This window comes from Heterodontus francisci, chromosome 26 (assembly GCF_036365525.1).
Source record: "Heterodontus francisci isolate sHetFra1 chromosome 26, sHetFra1.hap1, whole genome shotgun sequence".
In the NCBI taxonomy this organism is placed as follows: domain Eukaryota; kingdom Metazoa; phylum Chordata; class Chondrichthyes; order Heterodontiformes; family Heterodontidae; genus Heterodontus; species Heterodontus francisci.
Genome location: NC_090396.1, coordinates 17228110 through 17255771, shown reverse-complemented (window position 1 = coordinate 17255771; position 27662 = coordinate 17228110). Strand labels below are relative to the sequence as shown.

Below are 27662 nucleotides of genomic sequence, written 5' to 3'. Positions count from 1 at the left end.
GAACAACTTTAAAAGAAAAGTACAATTAGACCTGGAATATGTTCACACATGTGTCAGTGGATGTGTTTCTATAGTCCATACTTGTGAAGGAATCCAACAGGATTTAGACTGTGCACGAGTAACATTACTGTCCGGGTGGATGGAAGCTGACATGAGGGTCACACAAAGTGACACATTCCTCAGCTCCCCAGCTCTGTTACACTGACTCATATCCCTCTGCCTCTCAGTTTAGTTCCCAGTACCTGCTGATGGTGTGTTCACCTGACCTTACGCGTTTGCTCATTATTATTCTTAGCATTGGTTGAGTGTCAAGTAAATTAAATAAAGAGGCACACGACTCTGCTTTGTTTCTGTTTCCAGATCTGGGACACGGCTGGCCAGGAGAGGTTCCGTAGTGTCACTCACGCCTATTACAGAGACGCACAAGGTAGGGATGCTGGAGGTGGGAATGTAGCGACAATCAGTCAGCCTGGGCCAGGCCCCAAACTCTCACTGCCGCTGCTGGCACTGAGTCAGGCCCAGTCCCTAGGGCTCCCACTAACTTCACATGTTAAGCAATTTACATGATGGGAATGTGAGCTGAGGGGAGGGAGAAAGCAGCAGAAAGTAACAAACAAGTGTGCAGACAGTCGACTAGTGAGCGAGAGCTTGTTAACTTTTTCTTGTATTAATGTGGCAGTAAATATGTAAATGCAACATGATGATTTGGTACAATATATACATGGATACTGCTCCAGGCCTCCACATTGGCCCTCAGCAACTCTTCCAGGCCAAAACATGGGCCCTTGACAACCATTCCACACCAGCCCTGGCCAACCGCTCCAGGCCACCACAAAGACCCTTAGCAACTGTTCCATGTCTACAAATGGGCCCATCGCAACTGTTCCAAGCTTCCACCCCACCCTGGGCAATAACTCCAAAATTTCTTCCCCATTCCTCACTCAAATCTTGGACAATACCTCCAGGCCATCCAGAACAACATATCGCTACAGACCCTGAACAATAACTCCAGACTTTCCCTTGCTTCAACCAGGCACCTAGACATCTTCAAGCTTCCACAAGGATTTTCAGTAAGCCCTGATAACCCACTCCATGCTTTTCCACAAAGGCAGTGAAGAATTTTTGGATACTGAATGCAAATCCAGGGATGAAATGCCAGCTAATTCAAATTTAATTTGTTTGAGGAAAGGTTTGATTCGAACAGTTTTCCCCTTCCTTTTTTCATCACTCATGTCCATTCTCCTCCTGCACTGCTGACCCTCTGGTACGTCACCTGTGTCCATTCTCCATGTGTGCTCATAGACAGCCCATGCCAATCAGCTATTTGACGTCAAGGGCATCACTTCTTGATTCTGACCTTCACACCTGCATTTTCTGGAAGGTGGTCATTGGCGGGTGATCAGGAGTTGAACCCTAGCGGATTTTTTCGGCTCACTACCCTGGGTGTTGAAGCCAATTGTCGGTCCCTTATTGAAGACCTGGTTAAAATCTGCTGACGCTGCACAGTCCAGTGAAGCAACCTTGAACTGGCTCAGTCGCAACAGCTCAGCTACTCCCTACCCAGCCCAGCTGAGCTCCTTGACTTGATTATGGCCTAAAAAGACAAAAATTTAAACTGACTCTTCCAAATAGTCACTACAACAACAACTTGCATTTATACAGTGCCTCTAACATAGTAACACCACTCAAGGCACTTCACAGGAGCATTATCAAACAAAATTTGACACCAAGCCACATGAGGAGATATTGAGACAGGTGACAAAAAGGTTGGTCAAAGAGGTAGGTTTTAAGGAGTGTCTTAAAGGAGGAAAGTGGTAGAGAGGTGGAGAGATTTAGGGAGGGAATTCCAGAGCTTAGGGCAGCTGCCAATGGTGGAACAATTAAAATTGGGGATGAGTAAGGGACCAGAATTGGATGAACACAGCAACCTTGGAGAGTTGTTGGGCTGGAGGAGGATACAGAGATAGGGCGAGGCCATGGAGGGATCGGAAACATGGGTGAGAATTTTTAATTTGAGGTGCTGCTGGACTGGGAGCCAATGTAGGTTTGAGAGCAATTCCAACTCAACCTTGTGAAGACTTGGTCTGAAGATCTGGGAAGGGGAGGAAATGTCTGACTGTTACAAGGGGCGGCACAGTGGTTAGCACTGCAGCCTCACAGCTCCAGCGACCCAGGTTCAGTTCTGGGTACTGCCTGTGCGGAGTTTGTAAGTTCTCCCTGTGACCGCGTGGGTTTCTGCCAGGTGCTCCAGTTTCCTGCCATATGCCAAAGACTTGTGGGTTGATAGGTAAATTGTCCATTGTAAAAATTGCCCCGAGTGTAGGTAGGTGGTAGGAGAATTGAGGGAAGGTGGGGATGCGGGAGGGGAAAAAATGGGATTAATATAGGATTAGTATAAATGGGTGGTTGATGGTCGGTGCAGACTTGTTGGGCCAAAGGGCCTGTTTCGGTGCTGTATCTCTCTATGACTCTATGGTGCAAGAGTTGTTAGTTGGCCTCTGAACATTGCATTGCTTGGATTTTAAACTGTCCCTCTCTCTTTGTAGCACTGCTGCTGCTGTATGACATCACGAGCAAGTCATCATTTGACAACATTAGGGTAAGATGCTTCTAATTTCATTTCATTCTCACTATGTTGAAGACTCATTGTGGCACCACCTACTCTAACTAGGTGTCAGCTCAGTGACAGCATGAGCCAGAGGTTATTGGTTCATAGACCCACTCCAGAGACACGAGCACATAATCCTGGCTGACACTCCAGTGCAGTACTGAGGAAGTGCTGCACTGTTGGAGGTGCCATCTTTTGGATATGTTAAACTCAGATCCCCACTCCAGAGGCCAGCACTTAACCTTAGACTTGCACTTTCGTGTAGTACTGAGGGAAGAGACATTAAACCAAAGTCCTATTTGTCCTCTCAAGTGGTCATTTAAAATCCCATGGTACTATTCAAAGAGCAATGGGGTTCTCCCCGGTGTCTTGGCCAATATTTATCCCTGAACCAACATCTAAAAACAGATTATCTGGTCATTGTCACATGGCTATTTTTGGGAGCTTGCTGTGCGCAAATCGGCTGCTGTGTTTCCTACATTACAACAGTGACTACACTTCAAAAATATACTTCATTAAAGAGCTGTAAAATGTTTTTTGAATATCCTGAGGTTTTAAAATTTGCTACATAAATTCAAGTCTTTCTTTTACTTTCAGACCCATTCTCTCCATGAGCTAAACACTCTGGAACCTCTTACTTCCCCGAGTCTTGGTTTCTCCTACAATCTACAGTCTTTTATAATCAAGGTTTGGTGTTGTCCCACTGCTTCCTAAGTTACCTCACACTCTTCACTACAACCTTCCAATCTTGTTGCCAGACTGAACTGTTGGGGCCTTGGCACATCAATGGCAGCATCTCAATTGAACAAAGCCAATTGCATGTGGCTACCTGGCTGTAATGTTGTTCAGAAAGAAAGAACTTGCATTTATACAGCAGCGTTCACAACCTCAGGGCAACTAAAGCATTTGCAGCCAATTAGGCACATTTTTTTAGATACACACAAGCATTCTACCCATTGAGCCACGGCTGACACTAGACATACCCAGGAAGGGTGTTACCCTTAGTTAGAACTCACACAGGAAGGGGCTTGCATAACAGCATGAGCTCTCTTTTCTCTTTCAGATGATGTGCAACTTCAGTTTTTATTTCTAATTAACTGGTGGGTTACTGAGAGCAATATGATTCCTTGCACTTAGTGGTAGGGATGCTCATTAAACAGAGAGAATATCACTATCAGCATTGTGAGGCCAGGGCAGTTTCAAGGAAATAGTTAAGAACCTGCATCAGGACGAAGAAATGGATCTTATTTCAGCATGGAACAGTGCATTCAGTGCCCGAATGTGTATGCACAGCATCATGGATGCAGAATGTAGGGCCCTGCCTCATTCTGCTCAGTTCCTGGTTTGTGCTGCATAGGGAGTCTGAGACAGGTCTGAGACAGGGGCACCTCAGAGGGGGAGAGGGGAGAGGAAAATCAGGATGGATGTGTACTGTATGGGCTGCACTGACCCAGTGAGGTACATAGAAACATAGAAAATAGGAGCAGGAGTAGGCCATTCGGCTCTTCGGGCCTGCTTCACCATTCAAAAAAGATCATGGCTGATCGTCTAATTCAGTACCCTGTTCCCGCTTTTTCTCCATAACCCTTGATCCCTTTGGCATTAAGAAATATATCTATCTCCTTCTTGAATATATTTAATGACTTGGCCACCACTGCCTTCTGCGGTAGAGAATTCCATAGGTTCACCTCATCTTGGTTCTAAATGGTATACCCCGTATCCTGAGACTGTGACCCCTGGTTCTGGACTCTCAGTCACTGGAACATCCTCCCTGCATCTAGCCTGTCTAGTCCTGTTAGAATTTTATAAGTTTCTATGAGATTCCCTCTCATTCTTCTAAACTCTAGCGAATATAGGCCTAGTCAACCCAATCTCTCCTCATACGTCAATCCTGCCATCCCAGGAATCAGCCTAGTAAATCTTCTTTGCACTCCCTCCATGGCAAGAACATCCTTCCTCAGATAAGGAGAACAAAACTGCACACAATACTCCAGATGTGGTCTCAGCAAGACCCTGTATAACTATAGTAAGACATCCTTGCTCCTGTACTCAAATCCTCTTGTTATGAAGGCAACATACCATTCGCTTGCTGCACCTGAATGCTTGCTTTCAGTGACTGATGCACAAGGACACCCAGGTCTCACTGCACCTCCCCCTTTCCCAATCTATCACCGGAAGAGATTTGTGAAATGGCTGCCCTCGTGACCCACTGGTTACAGACTTGGAGCTTGTGAAAACTGAGTCTGCTGCTCTCAGCTAGGGCTTTAGTTGGTCTCAATGCCCTTGGGATTGGGTAAAAATCCTATTCCTGCTGGAAAGTGTGTTGGACACCAGAAGGGAGTATGGGATCAGGCTTGGTCCGAAGACCCCATGGTTAAATAGACTGTTGGCACTCTGGTTAGCTTAACATGTGAAGTCCAACCACTTGGACAAGGAAAGGGAAGGCTACAATGGGCTGGTTTAGGATCTAACTCTGGCCCACAGGATTTAGATCCAGCACAATTTTTGACAGTTGGGGCGGAAGTTCAGAGAATCTGGGGGATGGGGGCCAAAGCATGCCTGAATTTATGACACGCACTAACAGCCAGTGAGGACCCAGCCAACCAGCTCACAAGACCTAACCTGGCAAGTCAGTACCTTAAAAAAGCTGGGGGAAATGGGGGAAGGGGAATAGAGTGTTGCTGCCAGATTTGTGAGCGGCAAAGTCCGGGTAATAATTGAAAGGCGCTTGTGTATCGAATGTTGGTCGTCCGTGGCAGTCTTGGAGTAGAGAACAAGGAGGCATAACCTTTATATTAGAGATAGACTTGTTCAGGGGTGATGTCAGGAAGCACTGCTGCACAGAAAAGGGTCTTGGAAATCTGGAATTCTGTTCCCCAAAAAACTGCTGAGGTTGGGGGTCAATTGAAAATTTCAGAATTGAGATTGATAGATTTTTGTTAGACAAGGGGATGAAGGGCTATGGAACTAACGTGGGAAGTTGGAGTTGAGACACAGATCAGCCATGATCCAATTGAATGGCAGAACAGGTTCAAGGGGCTCAATGGCCTCCTCCTGTTCCAACTTTCCTATATTGGAAGGGGATGGTCTAAAATAGCAGTTTGATATGACTGGGAGGGCTTGCTAGGCCATTTCAGAGAGCATTTAAGAGTCAGCCACATTGCTGTGGGTCTGCAGGCCAGAGCAGGTAAAGACAAACGATTTCCTTCCCTAAAGGACATTAGTGAACCCAAATGGGTTTTTACAACAATCGGCAATGGTTTCATTAGACTAGCTTTTAATTCCAGATTTTATTAATTGAATTCAAATTTCACCATCTGCCGTGGTGGGATTCGAACCCATGTCCCCAGAGCATTAGCTTGGTCCTCTGGATTCCTAATAAGTGACATTATCACTAGCTCACCACCACCTTCTCAAGGGCAATTAGGGATGGGCAATAAATGCTGGCCTAGCCCACATCCCATGAACAAATATAAAACAGACAGGGAAGACCACAAGATATCACCCTTGGAGTACTGTGAACAGTTCTGGTCTCCATATTTTAAAAAGGGTAGAGGCACGAGAGAAAGTGCAAAGGATATTTACAAGGTCGATATTGGAACTGAGAGGCTATACCTATCAGGACAGATTGAACAGGCTTGGGCTCTTTTCTCTGGAAAAGACTTAGAGGTGACCTATTAGAGCTGTTTAAGATTAGGAAAGGGGTTGATAGGGCAGATGTAGAGAAAATAATTCCACTTTTTTTTTTATTTGTTCATGGGATGTGGGTGTCACTGGCTAGGCCAGCATTTATTGCCCATCCCTAATTGCTCTTGAGAAGGTGGTGGTGAGCCGCCTTCTTGAACCACTGCAGACCTTGGGGTGTGAGTACACCAACAGTGCTGTTACAAAGAGCGATCCAGGATTTTGACCCAGCGATAGTGAAGGAACAGTGATATAGTTCCCAAGTCAGGATGGTGTGTGTCTTGCGGGGGAACTTGCAGGTGGTGGTGTTTCCACGCATCTACTGCCCTTGTCCTTATGGTGGTAGAGGTCATGGGTTTGGAAGATGCTGTCGAAGGAGAGCAGGGGGTGGGGGAGGGGGGGTGTCTGAAACAAGGGACAATAAATATGATAGCCACTAATAAATCTAATAGGGAATTCAGGAGAAACTTCTTTTCTCAGAGAGTGGTAAGAATGTGGAACTTGCTCCTACCATAACTACCACCTGGTAGTTGAGGTGAATAATATAGATGCATTTAAGAGGAAGCTGGATAAACACATGAGGGAGAAAAGAATAGAAGGTTATGCTGATAAGGTGAGATGAAGAGGGGTGGGAGGAGGCTCATGTGAAGCATAAACGCTAACATGGACCAAATGGAAAGTTTCTGTGCGATTATCTGATTCTCCTCAATTCTACACTGTCCCATCAAATACTCCCAGGACAGGAACAGCACAGGTTAGATACAGAGTAAAGCCCCCTCTACACTGTCCCCATCAAACACTCCCAGTTCAGGTACAGCATGGGTTAGATACAGAATAAATCTCTTTCTACACTGTCCCCATCAAACACTCCCAGTTCAGGTACAGCACAGGGTTAGATACAGAGTAAAGCCCCCTCTACACTGTCCCCATCAAACACTCCCAGTTCAGGTACAGCATGGGTTAGATACAGAATAAATCTCTTTCTACACTGTCCCACCAAACACTCCCAGTTCAGGTACAGCACAGGGTTAGATACAGAGTAAAGCCCCCTCTACACTGTCCCCATCAAACACTCCCAGTTCAGGTACAGCACAGGGTTAGATACAGAGTAAAGCTCCCTCTACACTGTCCCCATCAAACACTCCCAGTTCAAGTACAGCACGGGGTTAGATACAGAGTAAAGCTCCCTCTACACTGTCCCCATCAAACACTCTCAGTTCAGGTACAGCACAGGGTTAGATACAGAGTAAAGCTCCCTCTCCACTGTCCCCATCAAACACTCCCAGTTCAGGTACAGCACGGGGTTAGATACAGAGTAAAGCTCCCTCGACACTGTCCCCATCAAACACTCCCAGTTCAAGTACAGCACGGGGTTAGATACAGAGTAAAGCTCCCTCTACACTGTCCCCATCAAACACTCTCAGTTCAGGTACAGCATGGGGTTAGATACAGAGTAAAGCTCCCTCTAGACTGTCACATCAAACACTCCCAGGACAGGTATAGCACGGGTATACACTGTGCCATCAATGTGTTGAACCTCTTTCTGGTTATGCTCCTGCAATGAGGTTTGGGATGTTTTATGGTGTTAAAGGTGTAATATGAAATGCCCCTCAAATCTAAATCAGGGGACATAATCACTGACCAACGCAAACAAATGGACCGCTGGGTTGAGCACTACCTAGAACTGTACTCCAGGGAGAATGTTGTCACTGAGACTGCCCTCAATGCAGCCCAGCCTCTACCAGTCATGGATGAGCTGGACATACAGCCAACCAAATCGGAACTCAGTGATGCCATTGATTCTCTAGCCAGCGGAAAAGCCCCTGGGAAGGACAGCATTACCCCTGAAATAATCAAGAGTGCCAAGCCTGCGATACTCTCAGCACTACATGAACTGCTATGCCTGTGCTGGGACGAGGGAGCAGTACCTCAGGACATGCGCGATGCCAATATCATAACACTCTATAAAAACAAAGGTGACCGCGGTGACTGCAACAACTACCGTGGAATCTCCCTGCTCAGCATCGTGGGGAAAGTCTTTGCTCGAGTAGCTCTAAACAGGCTCTAGAAGCTGGCCAAGCGCGTCTACCCTGAGGCACAGTGTGGCTTTCGAGCAGAGAGATCGACCATTGACATGCTGTTCTCCCTTCGTCAAATACAGGAGAAATGCCACGAACAACAGATGCCCCTCTACATTGCTTTCATTGATCTCACCAAAGCCTTTGACCTCGTCAGCAGACGTGGCCTCTTCAGACTACTAGAAAAGATTGGATGCCCACCAAAGCTACTAAGTATCATCACCTCATTCCATGACAATATGAAAGGCACAATTCAACATGGTGGCTCCTCATCAGAGCCCTTTCCTATCCTGAGTGGCGTGAAACAGAGCTGTGTTCTCGCACCCACACTTTTTGGGATTTTCTTCTCCCTGCTGCTTTCACATGCGTTCAAGTCCTCTGAAGAAGGAATTTTCCTCCACACAAGATCAGGGGGCAGGTTGTTCAACCTTGCCCGTCTAAGAGCGAAGTCCAAAGTACAGAAAGTCCTCATCAGGGAGCTCCGCTTTGCTGACGATGCTGCTTCACACTGAAGAGTGCCTGCAGAGTCTCATCGACAGGTTTGCGGCTGCCTGCAATGAATTTGGCCTAACCATCAGCCTCAAGAAAACGAACATCATGGGGCAGGACGTCAGAAATGCTCCATCCATCAATATTGGCGACCACGCTCTGGAAGTGGTTCAAGAGTTCACCTACCTAGGCTCAACTATCACCAGTAACCTGTCTCTAGATGCAGAAATCAACAAGCGCATGGGAAAGGCTTCCACTGCTATGTCCAGACTGGCCAAGAGAGTGTGGGAAAATGGCGCATTGACACGGAACACAGAAGTCCGAGTGTATCAGGCCTGTGTCCTCAGTACCTTGCTCTATGGCAGCGAGGCCTGGACAACGTATGTCAGCCAAGAGTGACGTCTCAATTCATTCCATCTCCGCTGCCTCTGGAGAATCCTTGGCATCAGGTGGCAGGACCGTATCTCCAACACAGAAGTCTTCGAGGCGGCCAACATCCCCAACTTATACACACTACTGAGTCAGCGGCGCTTGAGATGGCTTGGCCATGTGAGCCGCATGGAAGATGGCAGGATCCCCAAAGACACATTGTACAGCGAGCTCGCCACTGGTATCAGACCCACCGGCCGTCCATGTCTCCGCTTTAAAGACGTCTGCAAACGCGACATGAAATCCTGTGACATTGATCACAAGTCGTGGGAGTCAGTTGCCAGCGTTCGCCAGAGCTGGCGGGCAGCCATAAAGACGGGGCTAAAGTGTGGCGAGTCGAAGAGACTTCGTAGTTGGCAGGAAAAAAGATAGAGGCGCAAGGGGAGAGCCAACTGTGTAACAGCCCCGACAAACAAATTTCTCTGCAGCCCCTGTGGAAGAGCCTGTCACTCTAGAATTGGCCTTTATAGCCACTCCAGGCGCTGCTCCACACACCACTGACCACCTCCAGGCGCGTATCCATTGTCTCTCGAGATAAGGAGGCCAAAGAATCATGAAATGCCAGGTTTTTGTTGATGTCTCCCCCTGGTGGGCTGGATAGTATTACAGACCTTGAACAGGCCCAAACTGACCCTCCAGTGCACCACCATTACTAAGCCTTTTTCCAGCTCTTACATAAACATCCAGAAATTTTTTTTTTTTTAAATGGGGTTAGATACAGAGTAAAGCTCCCTCTACACTGTCCCCATCAAACACTGCCAGGACAGGTAGAGCACTGGGGTTGGCAGAAAAAAAGAAAAAATAAAGAAAGAAAAAGAAAGAAAAAAGAAAAAAAAATGGGGTTAGATACAGAGTAAAGCTCCCTCTACACTGTCCCATCAAACACTCCCAGGACAGGTACAGCACAGGGTTAGAATCAGAGTAAAGCTCCCACTAGACCAGGGTTGTCCTAGATCCGGCCCAGAGACCAGGATCTGAGCCGTCAAAGGTTTCCATCTGGCCCGCGGATGTATTTCAGAGATGAGAAATTTCCCATTATCTTCTTCTTTCAGACAGGCTTTTTAAAACGTTGCACTGTCAGTTTCGCAGCTGTCATCAGGAATAGCACTTTCCCAACTTAGGACAGATTTGGGATTTTCCAGCGGACTTTTCAAAAAAAAAATCTGAACCCACCGGAAAACTCCAAATCTGTCCGATGTTGGGAAAGCACTGTTCCCAATGTCAGCTGTGGAACTGACAGCGTGATTTTTTAAAAAAACTGTCAAACTACAAAGCTGCTGCGCTGAGTGCTCCACTCCCTGTAACTGTCAGAGAGGGGGACAGAGAGAGAGAGGGCATAGAAAGAGAGGGAAGACAGAGAGAGAGGGGGGGGGCAAAGAGAGAGAGAGAGAGGGGGACAGATAGAGAAAGGGTGGAGGCAGAGAGAGACAGAGAGGGGGGACCAAGAGAGAGAGGGAGCCAAAGAGAGAGAGGGAAGACAGAGAGAACAGGGGTCAGAGAGAGAGAGGGGGGTCAGAGAGAGAGGGGGGACAGACGGAGAGAAAGGGGGCAGAGAGAGGGGGGACAGAGAGAGAATGGAGATAGAGAGAGTGGAGACAGAGAGAGCAGGGACAGAGAGAGAGAGGGGGGAATGGGGGGGGGGGGACAGAGAGAGAGGGAGGGGCGGTACAGAGAGAGAGGGGGGTTAGAGGGAGAGAGAGTGGGACAAAAAGAGAGAGAGAGAGGGGGGGACAGAAAGAGAAAGAGTGGGGGCAGAGAGAGACAGAGAGGGGGGACCAAGAGAGAGAGGGAGCCAAAGAGAGAGAGGGAAGACAGAGAGAACAGGGGTCAGAGAGAGAGAGGGGGGTCAGAGAGAGAGGGGGGACAGACAGAGAGAAAGGGGGCAGAGAGAGGGGGGACAGAGAGAGAATGGAGATAGAGAGAGTGGAGACAGAGAGAGGAGGGACAGAGAGAGAGAGGGGGGAATGGGGGGGACAGAGAGAGAGGGAGGGGCGGTACAGAGAGAGAGGGGGGGTTAGAGGGAGAGAGAGTGGGACAAAAAGAGAGAGAGAGAGGGGGGGACAGAAAGAGAAAGAGGGGGGAAGAGGGGGACAGTGAGAGAGATAGGACCAGCACAGGACACAAAGGGTTAAAAAAAGACTGAAAAATGGTAAATGGAGTATGGCTCAGCCAAGTTTAAACCAACAAAATACTTCCTCCTCCTCCTCCTTCTCCTGCCCAGTTACAGTTGCAGGATCCACCGCACATGCCTGCCCAACTGGTTGCGATAGGGTGATTGGCCTTTTCCTTGCAACCCAGCGTGGACAATTCCTGTTGACATAGAGCTGAAGGATGTCCCTTAAACATAGAAACATAGAAAATAGGAGCAGTAGTAGGCCATTCAGCCCTTCGAGCCTGCTCCGCCATTCATTATGATCATGGCTGATCATCCAACTTAGTCGCCTGTTCCCGCTTTCGCCCCATACCCTTTGATCCCTTTCACCCCAAGAGCTATATCTAACTCCTTCGTGAAAACATACAATGTTTTGGCCTCAACTGCTTTCTGTGGTAACAAATTCCACAGGCTCACCACTCTCTGGGTAAAGAAATTTCTCCTCATCTCAGTCCTGAAATGTTTACCTGTATCCTTAGACTATGACCCCTGGTTCTGGACTCCCCCACCATAGGGAGCATCCTCCCTGCATCTACCCTGTCAATTTTACCCTATTAGAATTTTATAGGTTTCTATGAGATCCCCCCTTACTCTTCTGAATTCCAGCGAATATAATCCTAACCGACTCAATCTCTCCTCATGCGTCAGTCCCACCATCCCAGGAATCAGTCTGATAAACCTTCGCTGCACTTTCTCTATAGCAAGAACATTCTTCCTCAGATAAGGAGACCAAAACTGCACACAATATTCCAGGTGTGGCCTCACCAAGACCCTGTATAATTGCAGCAAGACATCCCTGCTCCTGTACTCAAATCCTCTCGCTATGAAGACTAACATACCATTTGCCTTTTTTACCTCCTGTTGCACCTGCATGCATACCATCAGTGACTGGTGTATGAGAACCCCCAGGTCTCGCTGCATCTTCCCCTCTCTCAGTTTATAGCCGTTCAGATAATAATCTGCCTTCCTGTATTTGCTACCAAAGTGGATAACCTCACATTTATCCACATTATACTGCATCTGCCATGCATTAGCCCACTCACTCAACTTGTCCAAATCACCCTGAAGCCTCTCTGCATCCTCCTCACAACTCACCCTCCCACCCAGTTTTGTGTCATCTGCCAATTTGGAGATATTACATTTAGTTCCCTCATCTAAATCATTAATATATATTGTGAATAGCTGCGGTCCTAGCACCGATCCCTGCAGTCCCCCTCTAGTCACTGCCTGCCATTCGGAAAAAGACCTATTTATCCCTACTCTTTGTTTCCTGTCCGCCAACCAATTTTCTATCCATCCAATACACTACCACCGATCCCATGCACTTTAATTTTACCTGCTAATCTCTTATGTGGGACTTTGTTGAAAGCCTTCTGAAAGTCCAAATAAACCACATCCACTGGCTCCCCCTCATCAACTCTACTAGTTACATCCTCGAAGAATTCTAGTAGATTTGTCAAGCATGATTTCCCTTTTGTAAATCCATGCTGATTCTGCCCGATTCTACCACTGTTCTCCAAGTGCTCTGCTATAAAATCTTTGATAATGGACTCTAGAATTTTCCCCACTGCCAACATCAGGCTGACTGGTCTATAATTCCCTGCTTTCTCTCTACCTCCCTCACTCAGTCTCGCTCCTTCCCGCTGCCGCTGCCGCTGCACTCTTAAACTCTGCCGGTCTCACTCAGTCTCGCTCCTTCCTGCTGCCGCTGCACTTTTAAACTCTGCCGGTCTCACTCAGTCTCGCTCCTTCCCGCTGCCGCTGCACTTTTAAACTCTGCCGGTCTCACTCAGTCTCCTAATTGCCTGAAGCCAATATCATATTGGCACGCTGAGCTTGGAGTCGCCTGGACTCCGGCTGTGGGTGAGTGTTACCCTCATTGTCGGACTAAGCCCAGATTGAAGTGGAGTTTGCAAGATTGCTGACCAGGAGCCAAGTGTGTGGGTTTCACTGTCAAGTCCCATAGGCCAAGAAACAGTGTGGTTCTTGGTCATTCTCACCTCCTCAGCACCAGAACACATGATCACAAAAACAATAGTTTAGTTTTACAGCACTGAAACAGGCCCTTCGGCCCACCGAGTCTGTGCCGACCATCAACCACCCATTTATACTAATCCTACACTAATTCCATATTCCTACCACGTCCCCACCTGTCCCTATATTTCCCTAACACCTACCTATACTAGGGGCAATTTATAATGGCCAATTAACCTATCAACCAGCAAGTCTTTGGCATGTGGGAGGAAACCAGAGCACCCGGAGGAAACCCACGCAGACACAGAGAGAACTTGCAAACTCCACACAGGCAGCACCCAGAATTGAACCCGGGTCACTGGAGCTGTGAGGTTGCGGTGCTAACCACTGCACCACTGTGCCAATGGAACTATATAGGAAAAAGTCCCAAGGTACCTTACAGGAACATTATCAGAGAAAAACTGACAGTAGGCAGTAGACAATAGACATGTGGCTGTCTCAGGAGACAATGGACTGCGTCCGGGGTGAATCCCACTTCTGGATTGAACATCATCTGTTGTGGCTGTCAAGGCCGATTTGTGAGTGGCAATCCCTTCTTCAGCTGGCACAGATGAATAGCGTTGGCCTAAGGTCAACTGATGTTTTCTCCTACCGCCAGGCTCTCTCTTCCTCGAACTGGTCGTTTCTTTTGTCCTCTGCTGTTTCCACTCCCTTCCTGACTGCTTGTTTCCAGGCACTCCAGTCAGTAGCAAGGGCTTCTCATGTATCGACTCCGATCCCGATCAACTTGAGATCTCACTTGCAGACATCCTTGTATCACAGACATGGGCACCCTGTTGGTCTCGTGCCAATAACAAGCTCGCCATAGAGCACGTCTTTGGGGATGTACCCGTCATCCATTCGGCTCACATGTCCCAGCCAACAGAGTCGCCGCTGACTCAAGAGGGCAGACATGCTGGGGATCCCGGCACACTGGTGTACTTCCATATTTGGCATTCTGTCCTGCTAGGAGATGCCCAATATCTGCCTGAGGCAGCGGAGGTGGAAACTGTTCAGCCCCTTTTCGTGGCTTGCATAAGTTGTCCGTGCTTCGCTACCATAAAGGAAGGTGCTGAGAGCACAAACCTGGTACACGCGGAGCTTTGAGGTTTCGGTTAGTTTGCTGTTGATCCACACTCGTCTTCTCAACTTTGACATCACAGCTGCAGCCTTGGCAATCCTGGTGCTGATCAGCATCAAGTGACAGGTTGCTGGTGATTATTGATCAAAGGTATGTGAAGTTGTCGACGACCTCCAAAGGGAGGTTGTCAATGTTGATGGAAGATGTACTTTTTACGTCTTGGCCCATAACTTTGGTCTTCCTGACACTGATTGTCAGTCCTAACTCCTTGCAGGCTCAGGAGAACTGATCTACAAGCTGCTGCAAGCGAACTTCATTATGGGATGTCAGTGCAGCGTCATCAGCAAACAGCAACGTGCAGACTAGGACTTTACACACTTTGGTCTTGGTGCGCAGCCTTGCCAAGTTGAATAGCTTGCCGTCAGCTCTGGTACGCAGGTAGACACCCTCATTTGAGTCGCCAAAAGTGTACAATAGCATATGAAGAAGAATATGCAGAGGATATGGCACCAGGACGCGGCTCTGCTTTACCCCGCTGCTGATCCTGAACGCATCTGATGTTGCTGCATTGTAACTGACGGAACTAGAGTCATAGAGTTACACAGCACAGAAACTGGCCCTTCAGCCTGTGCCGGCCATCAAGCACCTAACTATTCTAATCCCATTTTCCAGCACTTGGCCTGTAGCCTTGTATGCTATGGCGTTTCAAGTGCTCATCTAAATACTTCTTAAATGTTGTGAGGGTTCCTGCCTCTACCACCCTTTCAGGCAGTGCGTTCCAGATTCCAACCACCATCTGGGTGAAAGACTTTTTCCTCAAATCCCCTCTAAACCTCCTGCCCCTTACCTTAAATCAATGCCCCCTGGTTATTGACCCCTCCGCTAAGGGAAAAAGTTTCTTCCTATCTAACCTATCAATGCCCCTCATAATTTTGTATACCTTAATACCCCCTCAGCCTTCTCTGCTCTAAGGAAAACAACCCTACCCTCTCCAGTCTCTCTTCATAGCTGAAATGCACCAGCCCAGGCAACATCCTGGTGAATCTCCTCTGCACCCTCTCCATTGCAATCACATCCTTCCTATAGTGTGGTGACCAGAACTGTACACAGTACTCCAGCTGTGACCGAACTAGCGTTTTATACAGCTCCATCATAACTTCCCTGCTCTTATATTCTATGCCTCGGCTAATAAAGGCAAGTATCCCATATGCCTTCCTAACCACCTTATCTACCTGTGCTGCTGCCTTAAGTGATCTATGGACAAGTACACCAAGCTCCCTCTCACCCTCTGTACTTCCTAGGGTCCTACCATCCATTGTATATTCCCTTGCCTTGTTAGTCCCCCCAAAATGCATCACGTCACCCTTCTCAGGATTAAATTCCATTTGCCACTGCTCCACCCATCTTATCAGCCCATCTATATCATTCTGTAATCTAAGGCTTTCCTCCTCACTGTTTACGACACCATCAATTTTCGTGTCATCTGTGAATTTACTGATCATACCTCCTATATTCATGTCGAAATCGTTAATGTACACGGCAAACAGCAAGGGTCCCAGCAACAATCCCTGTGGTACACCACTGGTCACAGGCTTCCAATCGCAAAAACAGCCCTCAACCATCACCCTCTGTCTCCTGCCACTAAGCCAATTTTGGATCCAAATTACCCTGGATCCCATGGGCTCTTACCTTTTTAACCAATCTCCCATGCGGGACCTTATCAAAAGCCTTACTGAAGTACATGCAGACTATATCAACTGCTTTACCCTCATGTACACATCGGGTTACCTCCTTGAAAAATTCAGTGAAGTTAGTTAGACACGATCTCACCCTGACAAAGCCATGCTGACTATCCCTGATTAATCCCTGCCTCTTTAAGTGGAGATTAATCCTGTCCCTCAGAACTTTTTCCAATAGTTTCCCAACCACTGATGTTAGACTCACCGTCCTGTAATTACCTGGTTTATCCCTGCTGCCCTTCTTGAATAACGGCACCACATTCGCTGTCCTCCAAACCTTTGGTACTTGTCCAGTGGCCAGAGAGGATTTGAAAATTTGTGTCAGAGCCCCTGCTATCTCCTCCCTTGCCTCACATAACAGCCTGGGATACATCTCATCTGGTCCTGGGGATTTATCCACTTTTAAGCCCACTAAAACAGCTAATACATCTTCCCTTTCAATGCTAATATGTTCAAGTATATCACAATCCCCCTCCCTGATCTCTACACCTACATCGTCCTTCTCCATAGTGAACACAGATGAAAATTAATCATTTAAAACCTCACCTATGTCCTCCAGCTCCACACACAGATTGCCACTTTGGTCCCTAATGGGCCCTACTCTTTCCCTGGTTATCCTCTTGCCCTTAATATACTTATTAAATGCCTTGGAATTTTCCTTTATCTTGCCCGCCAGTGTTTTTTCATGTCCCCTCTTCACTCTCCTAATTACTTTTTTAAGCACTGCCCTACACTTTCTATTCTCCTCTAGGGCCTCCGCTGTTTTCAGCCCTCTGAATCTGCCATAAGCCTCCTTTTTTTTCCTGATCCAATTCTCTATATCCCTTGACATCCAGAATTCCCTGGACTTGTTGGTCCTACCCTTCACCTTTACGGGAACATGTTGGCTCTGATCTCTCACTATTTCCTCTTTGAATGACTCCCACTGGTCTGATGTAGACTTTCCTACAAGTAGCTGCTCCCAGTCCACTTTGGCCAGATCCTGTTTTATCATATTGAAATCGGCCTTCTCCCAATTCAGTACCTTTATTTCCAGTCCATTTTTGTCCTTTTCCATAACTAACTTAAATCTTACAGAGTTACGGTCACTATCCCTGAAATACTCCCCCACTGACACTTCTACCACTTGTCTGGCTTCATTCCCTCGGATTAGGTCCAGTACCGCCCCTTCTCTTGTAGGACTTTCTATGTACTGGCTCAAAAAGCTCTCCTGTATACATTTTAAGAATTCTGCCCCCTTTAAGCCTTTTGCACTAAGACTATCCCAGTTCATATTGGGGAAGTTGAAATCCTCTACTATTATTACCCTATTATTTTTACACCTCTCTGAGATTTGCTTACATTTCTGCTCCTCTATCTCTCCCTGACTGTTTGGGGGCCTGTAGTTAACTCCCAGCCAAGTGATTGCCCTCTTTTTATTTTTAAGTTCTACCCATAGTGTAATACCACCTCCTCTTTTACCCCCTCTCCTGTCACGCCTGAAGATTCTATACACTGGAATATTGAACTGTGCATGTTCTTGTGGAAAGAAGAAATGACACCTAAGAGTCCAGGAGGAAAGCCTATTTTCCGCAGTAGATTGAAGAGTCCGTCTCTGCTAACGAGATCAAAGGCCTTGGCGAGGTCTATGAAGGCAATAGAGAATGGTCTGTGCTGTTTGCAGCACTTCTCCTGTAACTGTCAAAGTGAGAATATCATGTCGACTGTCGATCTGCCAGTTCTGAAGCTGCACTGAGACTCAGGATAGATGTGTGATGCCAGGGTCTGCAATCTGATCAGAGCAACGTGAGCAAATGCTTCCCCACAACACATAGCAAGAAGATGCCTGGGTAATTGTTGCAGTCACTACGATCATCCTTATTTTTGTACAAGGTGACTATGTTTTCATCACGCATGTCTTGAGGCGCAGATCTTTCCTTCCAACAGAACCACAAGAGTTCATGGAGATGCTGCAGCAATGTCAGTTTTCCACTTTTGATGATTCCAGGTGGAATGCCATCATTTCCTAGGGCTTTACCATTAGCGAGATGGTCAATGGCCTTGTTGAGCTCTACTATGGTGAGCTCGTTGTCCACTCCTCCATAACAGGGAAGTCTGGAATAGCACTGAGAGCTACTTCAGTGACAGAGTTCTCCATTGCGAAGAGTTTGAGGTAATGCTCCACCCACCTTTCCATCTGCTTGCTAGGTTCAGTGGTGATCGCCGCTGTCTATCTTCAAGAGCGCTGATTTGGTTTCTGCTGGGCCCGTTGCTGTCTTAATTCCTTCACACATCCCGCTATCATCCCCGGATTCAGCAGCAGATTGTATGTTGTTGCAGAGTTTCAACAGTATTGATTGGTGCAGTGCCGAGCAGTCTGCTGAGACTTGTTTCTGGCAGCTCTGAGAGCATCCAGGTTTTGTTTGCTGGGGACTTGCTTGTAATTCATGAGGGCTCTCCTCTTGGTTGCAGTAACTGACTCCATTTCAGTCCAATAAGCCTCAAACAAGTCAGCATTCCTCTGATCTCTTTTTCCGTATGCAGTGAGTGCAGAGTTATAGACAGTCATATGCATGTGATCCCACTTTGACACCCCTCTTGGGCCTTGGGTGTTGTTGTTCGAAAGAGCCTGATCGAGGATGTTGATCAGCTTCTGGGTCCTTTCTGGGTCAGTGGTACAGCAAGTGTTGATCCCTGGACAATTTCTTCCGGGAGTGGTGTAGCTTCCTTGGCTGAAGCTTGACCTTGCTACACACTAGGGAGTGGTCACTGTCACAGTCAGCGCTGTGTTAGCTACGGGTGATGAGGGTGGAATGTCTGTTGATGATAAGGTCTAGCCGGTGCCAGTGGCATGAGCTCGGATGTTGCCGGACTCCTTGTGCCACGGCTTGGTCTGAAAGTAGCTGTTTGCCAGTCAGAATCCATGGTAACAGCATAACTCCACCAATTTCTGTCCATTTTCATTCATATTGCTTTTCCCTCGTGCCCTTTGCACGGTGGCCAAGCTGTGTAGTTGGTACCCACGCTTGTGCTGAAGTCCCCTAGAAGTCCCTCGGTGCTGGGAATTCTGCTGATGGCAGAGTCAAATGTCTCAGAGCTGATCCTTGACATCTGGGGTGGAGGTGAGTGTCAGGGCATTAATGCACATGAGATTAACTGGGCTCATGCTTGTTGACAAGCAATGAGTAGATATCTTTCTCAGCCTTCTGTGGGGCATTCAATCATCGCAAGTAGTGTGTTTTTACTGCAAAACCCACTCCATGCTCACGTTGACTCTTGAGCTTTCCTCTGCCTGAAGAACGTGTAGTGTTTCTCTTTAAGGATCCACTTTGAACGATCCTAGTTTCTTGCAGTCCAGCAAGAATTGAGCTTGTGAGTTCTTTGTCGATCACAGCTGTCCTGCATGCATCATCAACCTGTAGAAGGTTGTCGGTCAAGCCAGGACACATTGTCCTTACAGTCCAGCTTGCGATGCGAAGGACTGGTGTCTTCTATGTTGAGTTTGTCTTGCCTATGCCTGTATCTTGCCATAGATTATCGACCCGCCTATTCAGAGATGACTCTCTAAGCTCCAAGCACCCATTGAAACACCTTACTGACTGGGGGCTGCCCATCTTGGGGAAGGCGGTGGCTATCCATTGGGACACAATGATCTCTCCCATCGTGGGAAGTAACCCCTCGCACTCATACTCTACACCAATCGAGTGAGAGCTTATAACCGGTAATTGTTGCTTCCTGTGTTGTGCCAACATTTAGCCATGAAGCTGGAGTGTCCTCTCCAAGTCAGAGGCCTGGGCAAATAGTATGGAGACCCTCAGATGTCCAAGCATCAGGACCTCCCTCTCGGCATTGCTAGTATTGTCCAAAGGAAAGGATTAAACCAGTACTGTTTGGTACCAGCTCTGCTGCAGGAGTTGCTGGAAAGCTGCCTGATAAATGACAAGCAACCACCAACGGGACTCCACTCTGGATTTTCTGGCAGGGTTTACTCCCTTAGCCTTCTCACTCAAGACATCTGGAAGGCAATGAGGCTATTTACCCACAGCTGAGGATCTGGCTCGTGGGCACTGGGGCGTGACCATATGCCAGTAGGCCAGCATGCCATGCATCTGGGGGGCCAGGCCTTCCAATAAACCTCCAATGACCCAGGGAGAAAACCCGCAATGACCCAGGGGATAAAACCCGCAATGACCCAGGGGATAAAACTCCCAATGACCCAGGGGATAAAACTCTCAATGACCCAGGGGATAAAACCCGCAATGACCCAGGGGATAAAACCCCCAATGACCCAGGGAGAAAACCCCCAATAACCCAGACAATAAAACCCGCAATGACCCAGGGGATAAAACTCTCAATGACCCAGGGGATAAAACCCCCAATGACCCAGGGGATAAAACTCTCAATGACCCAGGGGATAAAACCCCCAATGACCCAGGGATAAAACTCCCAATGACCCAGGGGATAAAACCCCCAATGACCCAGGGATAAAACTCCCAATGACCCAGGGGATAAAACCCGCAATGACCCAGGGGATAAAACTCTCAATGACCCAGGGGATAAAACCCCCAATGACCCAGGGAGAAAACCCCCAATAACCCAGGGGATAAAACCCGCAATGACCCAGGGGATAAAACCCCCAATAACCCAGGGGATAAAACTCTCAATGACCCAGGGGATAAAACCCGCAATGGCCCAGGGGATAAAACCCACAATGACCCAGGGGATAAAACCCCCAATGACCCAGGAGATAAAACTCCCAATGACCCGGGGGATAAAACTCTCAATGACCCAGGGGATAAAACCCACAATGACCCAGGAGATAAAACCCCCAATGACCCAGGGATAAAACTCCCAATGACCCAGGGGATAAAACCCCCAATGACCCAGGGGATAAAACTCTCAATGACCCAGGGGATAAAACCCCCAATGACCCAGGGGATAAAACTCCCAATGACCCAGGCATAATACCCCAATAACCTAGAGGATAAAACTCCCAGTAACCCCCAATAAAACCCCCAGGAACCCAAGGATAAAACATTCAACAAGCCAGGGATGAAACCCCTAATAACTCAGGGCTAAACATCCAACAACCCAGGAACAAAATCGCCAAACAACCAAGGACAATACCCCCAACAACCCAGGGACCAAACCCCAACAACACCACGCCACCACACCCACCCCCTCCCCCCTTCACCCCCCCACCCTGCTCACACTGACTACCTGCAACAACCACAGACAGGCTGCAGACTCCCAGCACCCCAACCCCAAGCCCACCCCATACCCCACCTGGAACCAGACTGCACACCCCTGCCCCAAGGCCCAGGCCACACACCCACGCCCTCGCCTAGGGCCCAGGCCACACACCCTCGCCCTCTCACAGGGCCCCACCTGCTCTGGGTGAATTCAGACAGAACCTGTTTAATCTCCTACTAGTTCTTGCTAAAAATACTTTACGCAGTTGTTCTTTTGTGCCTGAGTTTGTGGTTGTCCTGGGCTGTACAGGTTGGGTTCGATAGTCCTTTCGTCTCTAAATGGCCTCTTGAAAAGTGATGTGATCGAGAAGGACACTTCAGAGCAAACTGCAGCAGACATAAACCCTACCCCACCCCTGAAACCAAACTCCAGTTTGAGAAGGGCAGTATAAACTGTTGCACATGGCTACAGTCATAGGGACCTTAGACATCGGGACCCCAAAATTGTACTGGTTCAGCAGGGTGTGAGACAAAAATTGACACCGGCACACAGAGATGTTAGGGCAGGTGACCGAAAGCTTGGTAAAGAGGCAGGTTTTAAAGAGGAGAGTGAGAGACGGAGAGAGTTAGTGAGGGAAAGCTGAAGGCACGGCCACCAAGGCACATCAAGGATGTGCAAAAGGCCAGAATTGGAGGAGTGCTGAGACCTCAGAGGGTTGTAGGACTGGGAGAGTTAGGGAGGGGATGAGAATTTTAAATTCGAGATGTTGCTTAACTGGGAGCCAATGTAGGTCAGTGAGCACAGAAATGATGGGTGAAAGGGACTTGTTGGCAAACTGTCTCCAAAGATACACATGGCCCAAATGGACAGAACATTGGGGCACGCTCTGCTGGCAATATGCAATCAATGTCTGCCTGGTTTCCTTCCACATGCCATGCTCGAGTAATCTGATACTCTCAGGTGTTAAAATAAAACCCCTGTTGACTCACTCTTACCAGTTAGATGTCTGGTACTGTCCAGAACCTCACTCATTGTCAAGACAGTGGCCTAGAAATTCTATTTCACCACACGCATTTTACAAGCATAAAACAGGTATCAGAGGATTCAATATGGCGGCGAGTGGGTGGCGTGCATGTGCCATTGCCACAGTGGAGGTGCACTACCCGCCATATTGAATCTGGCTGCTCAGTAGGCATCCATGCCAGAATGGCGGAGCAGACTCAAAGGGCTGAATGGTTCCTATGTTCCTTCCTAAGGATGAATGTTTCAATCCCCAAACAGTGCCTAGCGAGTGAGGGGTCGGACTTAGGAAAGCACTGGCCCACATTGGGGTCACGAAGGGATGTTGTGGAGAATTTAGTAACTCACATACATCCATCCTCCTGGGTAAAGTACAACACTGTGAATGCAGGACAGCCTGTAGGGAAGGTAGATCAGAGAACAAGACTACACAGCACACACAGAGCAGTCTGGTAGGGTGGGTGGCGGCTTTAGGGAATCTGCGGGGAAAAGGCAGGCCCGTAAAGCCGGAGAGGGATGCGAGAGTGTTCCCTCCATCTCCTCCAATCCTTTATTTCCTTCTCTGTTTTATGTCTCAGTTGGAACTGCACCATTCTGCCACAGATTAGATATGGCCCTTACACACAGGCTGATTTCAGTGCAGGGAGGGGAAACTGTGCTGCAGGAGTGGTGGGGGCTGTGATACAAGGAAAGGAAAACACGGTCAGGCTTCATGCTCCTGATCCCTATCCACTGACATCCCTCCCCCCCCAGCAATTGTCATCAGATGAGAACATAGGAACTGCTAGTTGAAGAAAGACCGAGGTCCACCTAGTCCACCTTCTACCATCCTGGTAGTCACATTACAGTGTAATAGAATTATTGACAAATCACAGCAATCAATCTCGATCAATTAATCTACAACAGACCCAGATATGAGGTGAGGAAAACCCCCAATGGTGAAAAGCTTTGGAAACCACAGGTCCAAAGGCGCCTGTTTCTCCCAAGCCCACGACATGCACCACACACCATGTCTCAAATTACTCAGATACTGTATCCCAAAATACCATTTTCTGATAGAAATCTATCAAATTTGCACTCTAATGAATCAGTACTAACTTTGTCCATTGTCTCCCGAGGGAGCTTGTTCTGTAGATCGACCTCTCGCTCACTGAAATATTGTTTACACAGATTAGCTTTCAACTTATCCCCATTCCCCCCACCCCACTTTCACGACAAGGCTGTGATGCTCCCCATGGTCAAATAGCCTGACAACATTTACTGAGGGAGTTCACACATAAGAAGTTGCCAGTAGAGCTGTACTCAGTACAATACAGAGCCTGCAGGGTCGGGAGAAGAATTGAGGAGGCGTGCTGAGAGGTTGTATTTCCGCTGCACTGAAAGAGAACAAAGTGGTGCTGGAAAGCTGGGAGGTCCGAGGCTTCATCCCAGCCTGGGCAACCGGAGTGGATGTATTGAAGCGTTTGTCAGAACACGAGGAGGCAGATCTGTGAATCTTAGTTGGAAGCCCAGAGTGTAGTGCAGGGGTTCTCAATCCTTTTGTTCCTGAGGCCCACCCCCTCCCAAATTATTAAATATTTCACAGACCCCTTGGAAGTGGAGTGGGGAGGGGCAGGGAGGGGGGCGGGGAGGGGAGTGGAGGTGCGGGAAGGGGTGGGGCGGAGAGGGGAGGGGAGTGGAGGGGAGGGGAGGAGAGGGGAAGAGAGGAGAGGGGAAGGGAGAAGAGATAGGGCCGGGGGAGGGCGGAGAGGGAGAGGGAGGGTGGAGAGGGGCGGGCTCCCGATTTAAACCATTGTCTGCTTGAAAGATGATGATTTGACAGACCCCTTGAAAACTTCTCACACGCTGAGGGGGCAACAGACCCCCGGTTGAGAAGCCCTGGTGTTGAGTAACCCCCATGAGTGGAGCAAGTGGCAACAGGCGTTGTAAATCACCATGTGTACACAACACCAAACTCAGGTTTTCTAACCTCTTGCGGATTGTAGGCAGAAGAGAGGACTGAGAGGGAGACGAAAGGCCGTTTCACAATATTGGGGACCCGATGCAGAGTCTGGAGCAAGTATCTGCGCTCCTGCCGATTTTCCTGCGAGAGGCCTGCCCCCCAAATTCCCAAGAGGTGCTGTCAGTGGGTAGAAAGCTCGACTGGGAGCTCTGCTGTGTCGAACAATCCCTTTGAGACCACAGTAAAGAATAGAGTAGGAGAGAGCGCGGCACAGTCAGGAAGCAGAGAGGGAGTGTGCAAGATGGAGAATTTGAAGCTTAAGAAGAGTATTTGTTTACTACAAGAGGCAGGGCCCAGAATACAGCTGCCATCCATTATGTGTCACCATAGCCCTGTTGATGCTGATAGTGTAAATGTCAAGGCTCATTTTTAGTGCTTCAGTACTAAAGATGACGAGCGTTGGCATATGTATGACATCAAACAGGCAGACAGAAGCTGGCTGAATGGAGACAGCCTGAGGAAAATCAATAGAGATACAACAGCAAGCCGAGGTTAGAAAGTTACAAAGCTCCCATAACTGTGCTCCCAATTCATTACTTAATGAGCTGTAATACTGCTTCTAGTAGTCATGTCTCAGTATCATATTACATTCTCTTTATCTGCTTCTAAATGGAATGTGCTGGTGAGTCAGACTGGTTAGAAGCAGAGCTAAATTTAACCCTTTTCATGGCAAGCTGTAATTGACAGCAGCTTCCATATTTTGTTTTCCCCACTCCCTTTTGGCTCCCAAAGGAAGTGGAGAAGGCCATTCAGCCCCTCAAGCCTGTTTCTCCATTTAATTAGATCACGACTGATCTGTATCTTAATTCTATAGCCCTTAATCCCTTCACTGAACAAAAATCTTCAATCTCAGTTTTGAAATTTTCACTTGAAGGCCAGCCTCAAAACCACTATTTGGGGAGAGTGTTCCAGATTTCCACTCCTCTGTGTGAAGAAGTGCTTCCTGACATCACCCCTGAATGGCCCAGCTCTCATTTTTGTTCTTGTTCTGGACTCCCCCCACCACAGGGAATAGTTTCTTTCCCCCTAAACTATTAGATCACCCCTTCATCTTCTGTACTGAAGGAAATACAAGCCCCGGTTTCATCCTGGTGAATCTATGCAGCATACTCTCCAAGCATATTCTTCCTCAGGTGTGGTGCCCAGATAACAGATTCCCGACACTCCCTCCCGTGGGCTCCGAGTAACTCAGCCTGCACTCGGAATGGGGGTGAACCTGGCAACGCAGTATTTATAACCCAAATCTAGTTGACCCAGATTGCCCTCCAGTATGTCATTCTTCAAGCATTACTACTTGAGTTGATATGTGAAGAACAGGTAAAGGGGGTGAGGCATCAGAGGGTGATTGGGGCCCATGGATACTCATACAATGAGAGACAGTGCCATCAAGAGGAGGGGAGGAGATCCAGTCAGTTGCTGCTGCATGCTCTCACTGATCTAGCACTAACCCTAGAGCAGGGTTGTCCAACATATGGCCCGCCAAAGGTTTCCATCCGTCCCGCGGATGTATTTCAGAGATGAGAAATTTCCCACTGTTACCTTCCTAAAAAATAGTCAGAACCCACCGGAAAACTCCGAATCTGTCCAAAGTTCAGAAACCACTGTTCCTGCTCCCAGGACTAATCAGCTGTGAAATTGACAGCGCAAACTTTTTTTTAAAACTGACCAACCAGAAAGCTACTGTGCTGAGCGTGCCCACTCCCTGCAGCTGTCAGAGAGAGAGAGAAGGGGAGACATAGAGAGAGAGAAAAAGGGAGACAGAGAGAGAGGGGGGGGGGGACAGAGAGAGGGGGGAACAGAGAGATGGGGGTAACAGAGAGAGAGGGGGACACAGAGAGGGAAAGTGGGGGGGACCGAGAGAGAAGGAGGGGGGACAGAAAGGAGGGAACAACACAGAGAGGAGGGAACACAGGGAGAGAGAGTGGCAGAGAGATCAAGATCACTCCTGACAGACTGACATCTATCCAGAATACTCCGCATTGCTACAATGAGTGTGCAGGCAAACACTACTTGTGCAAGCAAAAAAATGCCAGGTATCTCACTGCCAGGTGTCCAACATAGTGATGAGAAACTAAGTCAATAAATTAATCTTCTCATTTAAAGCTTCTTCACAAAAATGCACATTTGTTGTTGCTTTGATTAATAGTAAGATAAAATCTTAATGCCTTTATATTTACAAAATTGTCTCTCCCCACTATGTAAGACAAAAATTGTAATGTGGCCCCCTACGCAAAAAGGTTAAACAACACTGCCTTAGAGTAATGGAAAGATTTGGTCTATGGCTCTTTCGAGAAACATCATTAAGCAGTAGTCACATGTATGCCAGACCCATGCCATACCTGCCTTAACAGTGTTTGATGGGGCAGTGTAGACGGAGCTTCACACTCTATCTAACCCATGTTGTAGCTGCCCTGGCAGTGTTTGATGGGACAGTCCTGAACATAAGAACATAAGAAATAGGAACAGGAGTAGCTCACATGGCCTCTCAAGCCTGCTGCACCAATACAATCATGTCTGATCGTTTGCTGCAACTCCACTTTCTCACCTACTTCCCATATCCCTTGATTCCCTGAGAGACCAAAATTCTGTTTAGTTCAGCCTTAAATATACTCAATGGTAGAGCACCCTCAACCCTCTGAGTGAAGAAATTTATCCTCATCTCAGACCTAAAAATGATAGACCCCTCATCCTGAGGTTGTGCCCCTGTGTTCTAATTCCCCAACCAGGGGAAACAACCTCTCAGTGTCAACCCAGTCAAGCCCTTTGTATGTTTCAATGAGATCACCTTTCATTCTTCAAAACTCCACAGAGAATAGGCCGAATTTACTCAGCCTGTCATCATAGGAAAACCCTCATATCCAGGGACTAATCTAGTGAACAAGTAGAGGGAACTTTACTAAGTATCTAATCTGCACTGTACCTGCCCTGGGAGTGTTTGACAGAACAGTAGAGGGAGCTTTAGTCTGTATCTAACCCTGTACTTACTGTCCTGTTTACAGCTGGCAGTGCTCCAGTTTGGAGTTGTAAAGCTGTTTGTAAGTGATGGTTGGTAGATTGGTGTTTCTGGTGAACCTTCTATATGAGTCTCAGGATTGGTCAATCAGATCTGCGCCACTTGTGAATTTCCATTTCCTTAAGATAGAGAACTTTTTAAATTAAAAAAGTGTATTCACATTTATGTGCTACATTCGCTTT

At 47.8% G+C, this 27662-nt stretch overlaps 1 protein-coding gene across 2 annotated transcripts in view; it reads left to right on the top strand.

The window, feature by feature from the left end:
- Nucleotides 1–27662, top strand: part of LOC137384203 (ras-related protein Rab-37-like) — a 277885-nt gene that overhangs the window by 224560 nt on the left and 25663 nt on the right. For both annotated transcript variants that reach the window (XM_068057862.1, XM_068057861.1), the window contains exons 4-5: nucleotides 361–427; nucleotides 2547–2599. In XM_068057862.1, coding sequence (XP_067913963.1) covers nucleotides 361–427; nucleotides 2547–2599 — 120 coding nt within the window. The remainder of the gene's footprint in view (nucleotides 1–360; nucleotides 428–2546; nucleotides 2600–27662) is intronic.